This window comes from Rhinoderma darwinii, chromosome 12 (genome assembly GCF_050947455.1).
Source record: "Rhinoderma darwinii isolate aRhiDar2 chromosome 12, aRhiDar2.hap1, whole genome shotgun sequence".
Lineage (NCBI taxonomy): Eukaryota > Metazoa > Chordata > Amphibia > Anura > Rhinodermatidae > Rhinoderma > Rhinoderma darwinii.
Genome location: NC_134698.1, coordinates 35,321,986 through 35,334,763, shown reverse-complemented (window position 1 = coordinate 35,334,763; position 12,778 = coordinate 35,321,986). Strand labels below are relative to the sequence as shown.

Sequence of the window (12,778 nt, the reverse complement as noted above, 5' to 3'; positions counted from 1 at the left end):
TACCCTGAGGGGTAAAGTTTCCAAAATGGAGTCACTTCTCAGGGGTTTCTACTGTACGGGTACTTCAGGGGCTCTGCAAATTGCAAATGCGACATGGCGCTCAAAAAACAATCAACCAAAATCTACATGCCAAGTAGCACTCCTGCCATTCTGAGCCCTGCGGTGTATCCAAGCAGCAGTTTATAACCACATATGGGGTATTGCCGTACTCGGGAGAAATTGCTTTACAATTGTTGGTGCGCTTTTTCTCCTTTATTCCTTGTGAAAATGAAAACAATTCAACATTTTAGTGGAAAGAATGTAGATTTTCATTTTCACTGCATAATCCCAATAATTCAGCAAAAAAACTGTGGGGTCAAAATGCTCACTATACCGCTAGATAAATTCCACGAGGGGTATAGTTTCCCAAATGGGGTCACTTTTGCCGGGTTTGCACTATTTTGGCCCCTCAGTGGCTTTGCAAATGTGACATGGGGCCGCAAACCATTCCAGCAAAACTTGAGCTCCAAAAGTCAAATGGTGCTCCGTCCTTTCTAACTTCCGCTGTGTGTCCAAACAGCAGTTTATTACCACATATGGGGTATTGCTGTGCTCAGAAGAGTTTGCTTTACAAATATTGGGGTGTTTTTTTCTCCTTTATCTGTTGTAAAAATGAAAAAAATCTGAGCTAAATCTACATTTTATTAGAAAAAAATTTAGATTTTCAATTTCACGGCATAATTCCCATAAATTCAGCAAAAACCGTGTAGGGTCAAAATGCACACTACACCCCTAGAAAAATTCCTTGAGGGGTGCAGTTTCCAAAATGGGGTCACTTTTGGGGAGTTTCCACTGTTATGGTCCCTCCAGGGCTTTGCAAACACGACACTGCACCGAAAACCATTCCAGCAAAATCTGCGCTCCAAAATCCAAATGGCCCTCGTTCCCTTCTGAGCCCTGCCGTGGGTCCAAACAGAAGTTTATTACCACATATGGGGTATTGCCGTAATCGGGAGACATTGCTTTACAAATGTTGGGGTGCTTTTTCTCCTTTATTCCTTGTAAAAACTAAAACATCGTATGTTTTTTCAGAAAAAAAGTAGATTTTCATTTTCACAGACCAGTTCCAATAAATGTAGCAAAAAACCTGTGGGCTAAAAATGCTAACTATACCTCTTGAAAAATTCCTTGAGGGGTGGTTTCCAAAATGGGGTCACTTTTGGGGGTTTCCACTGTTTTGGCACCACAAGACCTCTTCAAACCTGACATGGTGCCTAAAATATATTCTAATAAAATAGAGGCCCCAAAATCCTCCACCTGCTCCTTTGCTTCTGAGGCCGGTATTTCAGTCCATTACCACACTAGGGCCACATGTGGGATATTTCTAAAAATTGCAGAATCTGGGCAATAAATATTGAGTTGCATTTCTTGGGTAAAACCTTCTGTGTTACAGAAAAAAATGTATTACAAATGAATTTAGTAAAAAAAAAAATTTAAATTTGTACATTTCACCTCTACTTTGCTTTATTTCCTGTGAAATGCCTAAAGGGTTAAAAAAAAATCTGAATGTGGTTTTGAATACTTTGAGGGGTGCAGTTTTTAAAATGGGGTGTTTTATAGGGGGTTTCTAATATATAAGGCCCTCAAAGCCACTTCAGAACTGAACTGGTCCCTGACAAAAAATAGCCTTTTGACATTTTCTTGAAAATGCGAGAAATTGCTGCTAAAGTTCTAAGCCTTGTGAGGTCATAGAAAAATAAAAGCACGTTCAAAACGATGCAAACAAAGTAGACATATGGGAAATGTTAACTAGTAAATATTTTGTGTGGTATTACTATCTGTTTTACAAGCAGATACATTACAATTTAGAAAAATGCAGATTTTTGCAAATTTTCTCTAAATTTTGGTGTTTTTTACAAATAAATATTGAATTTAACGACTAAATTTTTTCAGTATCATAAAGTACAACATGTCACGAGAAAACAATCTCAGAATCGCTTGGATAGTCAAAAGCATTCCGGAGTTATTACCACATAAAGTGACACATGTCCGATTTGCAAAAATCGGCTGTGCCACAAGGCCAAAATAGGCTGTGTCCTTAAGGGGTTAAATATGTTGGATGTTTCAATTTCTATATTTAAAAACAAAGACATTCATTTTTCTCCAATCATGGAATTTCATTATCTGCACCTGGTGTTATTTTATGGACCACCACAATCAGTCTCTAATTTTTTACATTTCTGGCAAGCGATTTTTTTTTTTAAATCGATATAGTATAACACATTGCATACAGGTAAATGTTCTTCTGTGATTTTAAAGCTTATGCCTCAGAAGAAGCTGTTTTTAGATTAAATTAGAGGAGTTTTATCTGTAATGCCACGTGTATTTTAATATATGCAGTATTAAAAGTGTTCATTTGTGAGTATAATAAGAAAATCCTAAAGGAGGCCCCTGGCTTTTTAAGCTTTATCGTGCGATGTTCATTTTTGTCACTTATTTCATTGAATAGTGAGAGGTCCAATGCGGTGACTTAGTGCACATTCAAGGAGAGTTTCAAAGAGGATCGAATTGACAGTTATCTTTTTGGAAAGTTGAGGATGAGTGAACTACTCTGCTATTTTCTTTCCAGGTTGCTGGTTGAGCATAACTTGAATGCATTTGAATTTTTGAGAAAATGGACACATTTCTTCATTATTTTTGCAACCAGAATACAAAAGCAGTTTGTGATAGCATATCCATCTTCTAAAAGTTGATGTTCAGTAATCATACCTTTGGGTTGAGCTTAAAGACTCGCCTAATGGTTTGGCCAGGCTTAATGTTTCCAACATCAAATACAACAGAAGAAAGCTTGTCATCCAGCATTAGGTCTCTGTCATATAGGGTCAGCTCCAGAGTATTCTACAAGACAGAACGTATACCGGTGAAATAATCATTCTAAACAACATGAAAGTGATTTTAATTGTCTGGGTTTAATAATGGGAAAAAAATATGTAATTTGTGATTTAGTTGTGTATATGTGAAACAAATTTGGAACTTTTAGTCCACTTTGCACAGACCTTCTGAACAAATAGAGCTGAAGCGAAAAGCATAGATGCAGACAGAGATCGGAAAAAAAATATGAATAAACCAAAAAAGATAAATTAAAAAAAAAAGTAAGATTATTTGTGTGTGTGTATATATAAAAAAAGTAAATGTCTGCACATTAATGTGAGAACCATCACTAGGCAACAATGATGCTCCTTCCTCTGGAGGTTCATCTTGATAGAAATATCCATCAAATCCATGTCAAGCTTTTATACCGCCAATTGTTGCTAGGCGATTTTAAAAAAGAAAGTTTGAAAAGCCTTTTCGTGTACACCTTTGCACTGGATTTTTTTTTTTGCTTGTTCACTTGCTACCTTAATGCAAAATTAAGCAATAGTCTTTATTAAAAATGTCCCAAAATGTTGTACAGACTGTAGAGTCTGTGCAACTCCTTCACATAGCTGGCTGCTGCGGATTCTCACATAAATGCCGGCAGCACACAGCTTCTGACTCAGGTCAGCTCAAAGCTGACATCTATCCTTTGACCGCATCAAAGGGAGAGGAGATTCCTTTAGGGACTGTATCACTGTCTGTAGATGGGGAAAGCAGTAACAGAATGAAGCTGTGCTAGTTTATGATAGCTGATGAAGGCAGGAGCTTTCTGGATTCACAGCATGTATTCTGGATTCACAGCATGAATTACTGGATGGGGACACGCCCAGATGAGCCAAGTTTGAAACGAATAGCAGGGTGCAAACTGCAAAGTAATGTAACCACTAGTATATGAAAAATATTATTTTCCCAGTGAATGAAGTACATAGTCTTTAAAGTAATAATCTTACCTTGACTGCACTATGAATACGATAGTGAAATGTTTCGTTCCATTCAGGGTCAGCAGAATTATATACAACTTTTGTCCTGTAATGGAGTGGAGATGCAGTGGGAAGTTTCAATTGAACATAGCAATCTGCCTCGGACACTAAGAACAGTGAAGAAAAAAAATGAACTATTCAGAACTGACAAATAAATGTAGTTATCACCACTAAGGGATTGTACCATAATAAAATATCTGTTCGATCATAGAAAATGTGAAATTTTTAAAACTCTAGATAATTTGGTTACATACTAAACCGTTCAGTGTTAGTAGACGCACATGCCCAGTTAATCAGTCTCGCCTTCTCTTGTACACGGGCAGCATATTTATTCCTACTATTGTGCAGGCCAGCCATTAAGAATTGGGGCAGTAAAAGATCCGTCTGACCAGTAATAACATATTAGGTGGATGCTCTAACAGCAAATCAAAATAACACGAGGGGTCACCATAACAAATATGGAACAGCAATACCTAGACACAGAAACAGTTATTTTTAATGATTTCAATTGAAAAATGTTTATGTTTTGCGTTATCTAACAAAGAAATTTTGTATTTAACCCCTTCACAACTGCCATTACGGCTATATATGTTCTAACTGCAGATGTCCCGTGCAGTTAGCACGTGTATAAACATTGACAGCCTGGAACAGGTTTAATGAGTGCAGTGCTGCTTCAGTGTGAGCAGCACTGGACTCGCATGTAGGTCAGGGATTTGAGAGCCCTGAAAATACACCCCCCACTGTAAATAGTGCCACCCACAACCCCCTGTAGGCAGCGCAAAACCCTCTGTAGATAGCGCCACCTAAGCTCACTGGCTGAGGATTCCCCTCCTAGAGGGAGCCCCCGCCGTCTCTCCATCCCCACTGTAGATAGTGCCACCCCCTTCAGATCGTACCCCCCACTTGATAGCACAACCTGAACTGACTCTAGGAGCGGAATCCCCATTGTCGGGATTCTGCTCCTAGAAAGAGCCCCTGACATCACTGTCCATTTGGACAGTGAGATTAATGGCTCTCTCTAGGAACGGAATCCCCGTCCGACACTCTGGCCAGGAATTCCGCTACTGGAGAAACCCCTGGTGTCACTATCCATATATGGATAATAACGTCAGGGGATCTCTCTAGGAGCAGAATCCCTGGTGACAGATTGCTCTGTGCCGGGGATTCCGCTACTGGAGAAGCCCCTGGAGTCACTATCCATTTACGGACAGTGATGTCAGGGGCTACTCCTTTAGCGTAATCCCCGTTCTGGCAGGGGATTCCGCTTTTAGAGTTAAGCCCTGACGTCACTGTCCATATATGGACAGATACATCAGGAGATTCCTGTAGGAGTGGAATCTTCAGCCAGAAGGATTCCGCTCCTACAGGGAGCTACAGTGGTGCTATTTACAGGAAGGGGGTGCCATTTACAGGGGGGGGGGGGGGGCGGCGGGGATATTGCTAAATACAGGGGGATGTTGCTATCTACAGGGGGTGGCGCTATTTGCAGGGGGTGTGGTGCTATCTACAGGGGGTGCTATATACAAAGGGTATGGCACGATCTACATGGGTACTGTGGCATTATATTGGCACTATCAACATGGGACACTGTGGCGCTATCTATATGGGCAATGTGTGTGGCACTATGTGGGCATTATCTACAAGGAGAACTGTGGCACTATGTGGGCACTATCTATGTGGGCAATGTGGCAGTATCTACAGTGTTATTGCGTCACTATCTACATGGGCACTGGTGTTTTTGCAGGGGGTTGGGACAAAAAAAAACTAACGAATAAATTGCATCTATTATTTTAACGTCCATGAAAAACGGGCGGCAATTATAATGGATTCAAATTTTGAGACACATTGATGCAAAATAGCCATGAAAAACTGACAGTTGATTCGTTGTTGACTGCCATTTTTTTCACGGTCGTGTGTATACAGCCCTCTTCACTCTCAGCAATCTAGGGTGACTGAGAGAGAAGAGGACGAATGGTTACAGAGCTCTACAGTGTGTGTGTGTGTATATATATATATATATATATATATATATATATATACATACACACACATACACACACATACATACACACACACACACACACACACACACACACACGCTAATAAAAATTATATATAAAAAAAATTCCAAAGTTTTTATTTTTAGTGATTTGTCTGCTCATAATAAAAATTAAAAACACTGAATTAATCTAGAACTTATCTAGAAAATGAAAGCCTCATAAGTCTTGTAAAAAAAAAGAAGTAAAAATAGTTGTGATATTCAAAGCAGTTCTAAAGATATCGTTTAAGTGCACATCAAACATATAAAATTTGACCTGGAAAGGGTTAATTATGGAATAATTACTTGAAGCACTCAAATAATTTAAAACTGTATTATTAATATTAAAAGGGATTTTCCCACTATAGGCAGAATAAAAAAAAGAGGGTGCAGCACTAGTTGCGAAGGGGCAGCACAGTGGTGATCCCAGCTACCAACTACAGTTAGGGTCCAGAATTATTTGGAGTGTGACAGAATCTTCATGATTTGGGCTCTGCTGCCACCACATTGGATTTGAAATTAAACTACTGAGATGCAATTGAAGTGTAGACTTTCAGGTTTAATTCAAGGATTGAACAAAAATATCCTGTGAAACGTTTAGGAAATGCAACCATTTTTCTACACAGCCTCCTCATTTCAGGGGCTCAAAAGTAATTGGAGAAATTAACATTACCATAAATAAAATGTTTTATATATATATATATATATATATATATATATATATATATATATATATACACATACATACATACATACATACATATACATACACACACTTCGTAGAGAATCTTTTGCAGGCAATGACTGCCTAAAGTCTGGAACACATGGACATCGCCAAACGCCGGGTTTCCTACTTTGTGATGTTTTGCCCGGCCTTTACTGCAGCGGTCTTCGGTTGATGCTTGTTTGTGGGTCTTTCTGCCGCAAGTTTTGTCTTAAGCAAGTGAAATGCATGCTCGATCGAGCTGAGATCTGGTGATTGACTTGGCCATTGCAGAATATTCCACTTCTTTGCCTTAAAAAAACTCCTGGGTTTCTTTCGCAGTATGTTTTGGGTCATTGTCCATGTGTCAGTGTCCATTGAAGCGACGTCCAATCAACCTTGCTGCATTTGGTTAAATCTGAGAAGAAAGCATATTCCTGAATATTTCAGAATTCATCCGGCTGCTTCTGTGTTCAGTCACATCATCAATAAACACTAGTGACCCAGTGCCTTTGGCAGCCATGCATGCCCATGCCATCACACTGCCTCCACCATGTTTTACAGAGGATGTAGTGTGCTTTGGATCATGAGCCGTTCCAAGCCTTCTCCATACTTTCTTCATCCCATCACTCATACAGGTTGATCTTCGTTTCATCCATCCAAAGAATGTGGTTCCAGAACTGGGCTAGCTTCCTTTGATGTTGTTGTTTGGCAAAATCTAATCTGCCCTTTCTATTTTTGTGAACCCTCTGTATTTGCCCTCTTGAAGTCTTCTCTTTATGGTAGACTTCGATACTGATACACCTACTTCCAGGGGAGTGTTCTTCACTTGGGTAGATGTTGTAAAGGGGTTTTTCTTCACCATGGAAAGGATTCTGCACTCATCCACCACGGTTGTCTTCCGCGGACGTCCAGGCCTTTTGGAGTTCATGAGATCACCAATGCGCTCTTTTTTTTTTTTTTTTTTAAATGTACCAAACCGTTGATTTGGCCACTCCTAACATTTGTGCTATCTGATGGTTTTCTTAATTTTTTTCTGCCTAATGATTGTCTGTTTCACTTACATTGAAAGCTACTTTGAATGCAACACCTGGAATCAACTCCAGACCTTTTACCTGCTTAATTGATGATGGATTAACAAGGGAACAGCCCATTAAATAGCTTATGAGAAAATTGTCCAATTACCTTTGGTCCCTTGAAAAAGAGGCAGCTATATATTAATGAGCTGTAATTCTTAAACCCTTTCTCAAATTAGGATGTGAATACCCTCAAATTAAAGTGGAGAGTCTGCACTTTAAGCCCATATTGATTGATGCTGTATAATCAATATGTTTTGGTAAACTGCAAAAATGCCAAAACTTGTGTCACTGTCCAAATAATTCTGGACCTAACTGTATACAGGGAACTACAACACAACCCTAAGAACTTCTGTCCCTTTATTTTATGGATTGATGAAGATTCCAGGCTGAACCCCCGCTGATCAGAACGTTATGGAATATCCTAACAATATGCCATAACATTCCAAGATGGGAATACGCCTTTAACACTAAGGTATATTTAACTCAAGAATTCCTTGTGTCTGATTTTGGTTTCAAAGATAAAAGCCAAGATAATGGATAACAGGGGGTGCTTGTTACGGAATGAATGGAGTGCCTTTGAGTCAAAATAAATGGCCTGTATAAGCTTGTAGCCGCCTCATTCCTGCATAGTGGAATTCAGCATGAGGCAGAAACCAGCGTGAGAATGTCCAAGAGTAAGCTTGGCCATTTCCTTCTGAACATTCTGCCAGGGAGTGTGGAACAGTACACAGTGCATACAAATACACTGAAACCTCTTTAACCCCTTAACGCTCAGTGACGTACTATTCCTTCATGGAAACCACTCCTTTCACGCTCCATGACGGAATAGTACGTCACGGGAGTAACGGCCATTTCGGCCGTCCTCCCGGCACATACAGGAGCTGTGACAGATGCTGTCTCGGCCGGCGATGGGGACTATGGCAACCGGACACCTAACAATGGCGTCCGGCTATGCCATCGACGGAAGCCTAGTTGGTCCTGACAAAGTCAGGACCCACTATGCTTGCTGTCAGTGAGTAGCTGACAGCTCTAATACACTGCAATACGCATGTAGTGCAGTGTATTAGAATTGCGATCAGGGCATCCTGCCCTCAAGTTCCCTAGTAGGACAAAGTAATAAAGTAAAAAAAAAAAAAAAAAAAGTTTAAAAAAAAAGGTGTAAAAATAAGAAAATAAAAGTTTTAAAAGTGCTAAAAGTAAAAATCCCCCTTTTTCCCTGATCAGTCCTTTATTATTAATAAAAATATATAAACAAATAAACTATACATAATTGGTATCGCCACATCCGTAGCAGCCTGACCTACAAAATTATTTCGTTATAACAATCACAATTGTTTGGTCACTTCACCTCCCAAAAAATGGAATAAAAAGAGATCAAAAAGTCGCATGTACCTAAAAATGGTAATGATCGAATCTGCAGTTCGTTACGCAAAAAATAAGTCCTCGCACGGCTTTATTGATGGAAAAATAAAAAAAGTTCTGGCTCTTAGAATATGGTAACACAAAACGTAAATGATTTTTTTACAAAATAATTTTTTTTTGGGCAAACACCATAAGACATAAAAAAAACTATAAACATATGGTATCGCTGTAATCGTATCGCCCTGCAGCATAAAGTGAATGTGTCATTTATAGCGCACGGTGAACGCTGTAAAAAAAAAAAAGAATAAAAAAAGAATAGTAGAATTGCTGTTTTTTAGTCACCGCGCCACTTAAAAATAGAATAAAAACTGATCAAAAGCTGCATGCACCCCATGAAAACTACAATGAATTCCTCAAGGGGTCTAGTTTCCAAAATGGGGTCACTTTTTGGGAATTTCCACCGTTTTGGCACCACAAGATGTCTTCAAACCGGACATGGTGCCTAATAAAAAGGAGGCCTCATAATCCTCTAGGTCAGGGGTCTCAAGCACGCGGGCCGCGGGCCGCATGCGGCCCTGGGGCTGTCATATGCGGTCCGCGGGACACAGAGCCGCTAGTATCGGCTCTGCTCCGAGACTCTGGAATTCCCTGACATCGCTGTCCACATATGAACAGCGATGTCTGGGGCTTCCCCAGAGCCCGAGTCCCGAGCAGAGCGCTGGTGTCGGCTCTGCTCCTGGACTCTGTGGAATTCCCTGACATCGCTGCCCATATATGGACAGTGTGTCAGGGTCTTCCCCAGAGCGGAGTCCCGGGCAGAGCGCTATTATCGGCTCTGCTCCGGGACTCTGGGGAAGCCTCTGACATCGCTGTCCATACATCGACAATGATATCAGGGGCTTCCCGAGAGCAGGAGTCCCAGTGATGTCAGGAGCACAGCTGGAGTCCCAGGAAGAGCCTACTAGCGCTCTGCCTGGGACTCCAGCTCTGGGCAAGCCCCTGACATCACTGGGGCAGCCTCTACAGCGGGCACTGGGGCAGCCTCTACAGAGGGCACTGGGGCAGCCTCTACAGAGGGCACTGGGGCAGCCTCTACAGAGGGCACTGTGGCGTTATCAACAAGTGGGTGTGTGACAGTATCTGAAGAGGACACTGGCATTATCTAGGGGTGTGTTGCATTATCTACAGAGGGCACTGTGGCCTTATCTACAGAGGGCACTGTGGCCTTATCTACAGAGGGCACTGTGGCCTTATCTAGGGGTGTGTTGCATTATCCACAGAGGGCACTGCGGCAGCATCCACAGAGGGCACTGCGGCAGCATCCACAGAGGGCACTGCGGCACTATCTAAAAAGGGGCTGCCCAATCTTGACATGTGTGCTAACTGAGCCGCCGGACTGCATTTGGCGACACAAACTGGAAAGCTGGATTGTTGAAATAAGCACGTGGAGAAATATCTCAAATTTTAAACCTAGCGCTATTATTATAGTAATGTAGTATTATTATTCTAGTAATATAGTGTTATAGTAGTTCAAATAACTAATTGATTAACAATAATTTTGTATTGTATCAAATTTGAAAGTAATGCGGCCCGACCACTTCCCATTTTTTCTATATGCGGCCCACTTACCCGGCCGAGTTTGAGACCCCTGCTCTAGGTGTTCCTTTGCTTCGGTGGCCGGTGCTTCAGTCCATTAGTGCACTAGGGCCACATGTGGGATATTTCTCAAAACTGCAGAATCTGAGCAATAAGTATTAAGTTGTGTTTCTCTGGTAAAACCTTTTGTGTTATAGAAAAAAAAAAAAAGGGTATAAATAGGATTTTCTGACAAAAAAAATAAAATATGTAAATTTCACCTCTACTTTGCTCTAAATTCCAGTGAAACACCTAAAGGGTTCATAAACTTTCTAAATGCTGTTGTGAATACTTTGAGGGGTCTAGTTTCTAAAATGGGGTGTTTGATAGGGGTGTCTAATATATAGGCCCCTCAAAGCAACTTCAGAACTGAGCTGGAACCTAAAAAAAAAAATATTAGGCAATACTTCGCTTCTTACATTATACTGATAATGAGCAGTGCCCACCTTGAGATGACCCCAGTTTTGACCGTTTGTATAAATGGAGACCCCCTATTAGACCGTTTCAGTGCCCGGTTTTCCCATGAATACACCCCAAGAAGTGTATTTCTATTGATGACTCCTTGGTAGATTTTAAAGGGAGGCTTCAATTCCGCCAGTACCTGCCGAGTAAGAGGGCAAAGTATGGCGTGAAGATGTAGAAGTTGTGTGAGAGTGCATCAGGGTATACCTACAGATTTAGGATATATGAAGGGAAGGACAGCAGTATTCAGCTCCCAGAATGCACCCCCCCCCCTCCTTACTGCAGAGTGAATGCAAAAATTGTGTGGGATTTGGGGCACCCACTGCTGGACCAGGGTTACCACCTCTACCTGGATAATTTTTATACCAGCGTCCTGCTCTTCAAGTGCCTCGCTTCCAGAAGTCCTGTGGTATGCGGCACTGCTAGAAGAAATCTGAGAGGCCTCCCTAAGACTCTGCTTGGGCACATACTCAGAAGGGGTGAGAGCAGGGCACATTCTAGCAGTAACATATTGTGTGTCAAGTACAAGAGAGATGTCCTTGTATGGACAACAATACATGCCCACACCAGTACCCATGTACCTGTACGACATGCCAGTACAGAGACCCCCAAACCAGAATGCATCCTGGACTACAAAAGGTACATGGGAGGGGTGGACTTGTCATATCAAGTCCTGAAGCCCTACAGCGCCATGCAGTGTGGTATAAGAAGCTGGCTGTGCACATCATTATCAAGAACCTAATCTTTAGGGACCACGAAGGGGGCACCCAGTACTTCTGGAAGCGAGGCCACAGGCATCGTACCAGGGAAACACTTTCCAGAAGTTCCCCAAACTGGCAAGAAGGGAAAAAAAGTCAAAAGAGGTGCAAAGTTTGCTATAAGAGGGGGATAAGGGAGGACACAATATATCAATGTGACACGTGTCCCGAAAAACCAGGGCTCTGTATGAAAGTGTTTTAAAATGTATCATAGATGCCTTCGATTTTTCATCTACCCTGACTCACTCCGCACCGCTTATCCCCCTCATCTTTCCTTTCTGAGCCCTGCTGTGTGCCCAGGTAGCAGATAACAGCCACATGTATGGGCACAATATATTGGACACTGAAATGGCATAGATATATAGAAAATTGCAAATCTCACACTGCACCATCTGCTGCGCATTATCTTTTACACAATACCGGTTTGGTCAAAATGCTCACTACACCTCTAGATGAATGTCTTAAGGGGTGTAGTTTTTAAAATGGGGTCACTTCTCGGGGGTTTCAACTGTACTGGTACCTCAGGGGCTTCTGCATACATTACTTAGCACCAGAAAAGCTCCAGTAGGCCAAATGGTGGTCCTTTCCTTCTGAGCCCTCCCATGGGCCTAAACTGCAGTTTATCACCACAAATGGGGTATTGCCGCACTCAGGACAAATTGGGGAACAAAATGGGGTATTTTATTTCTTGTGAAAATAAGAAATGTTATCAAAAATGACATCTTATTGGAAAACATTTCATTTATTAAATTTCACAGCCCAATTCAAATACGTACTGTGAAAAAACTGTGTGGTCAAAATTGTAACAACAACCATAAATGAATTCCTTGAGGTGTGTAGTTTCCAAAATGGGGTCACTTTTGGGG

General features: G+C 41.3%; 1 protein-coding gene across 1 annotated transcript in view; it reads right to left on the bottom strand.

Moving 5' to 3' along the window:
• Positions 1-12,778, bottom strand: part of PLA2G4F (phospholipase A2 group IVF) — a 632,963-nt gene that overhangs the window by 532,737 nt on the left and 87,448 nt on the right. Inside the window, exons 3-4 of the mRNA XM_075844320.1 lie at positions 3,846-3,982; positions 2,749-2,877 (exon numbers count right to left, since the gene is read on the bottom strand). Coding sequence (XP_075700435.1) covers positions 2,749-2,877; positions 3,846-3,982 — 266 coding nt within the window. The remainder of the gene's footprint in view (positions 1-2,748; positions 2,878-3,845; positions 3,983-12,778) is intronic.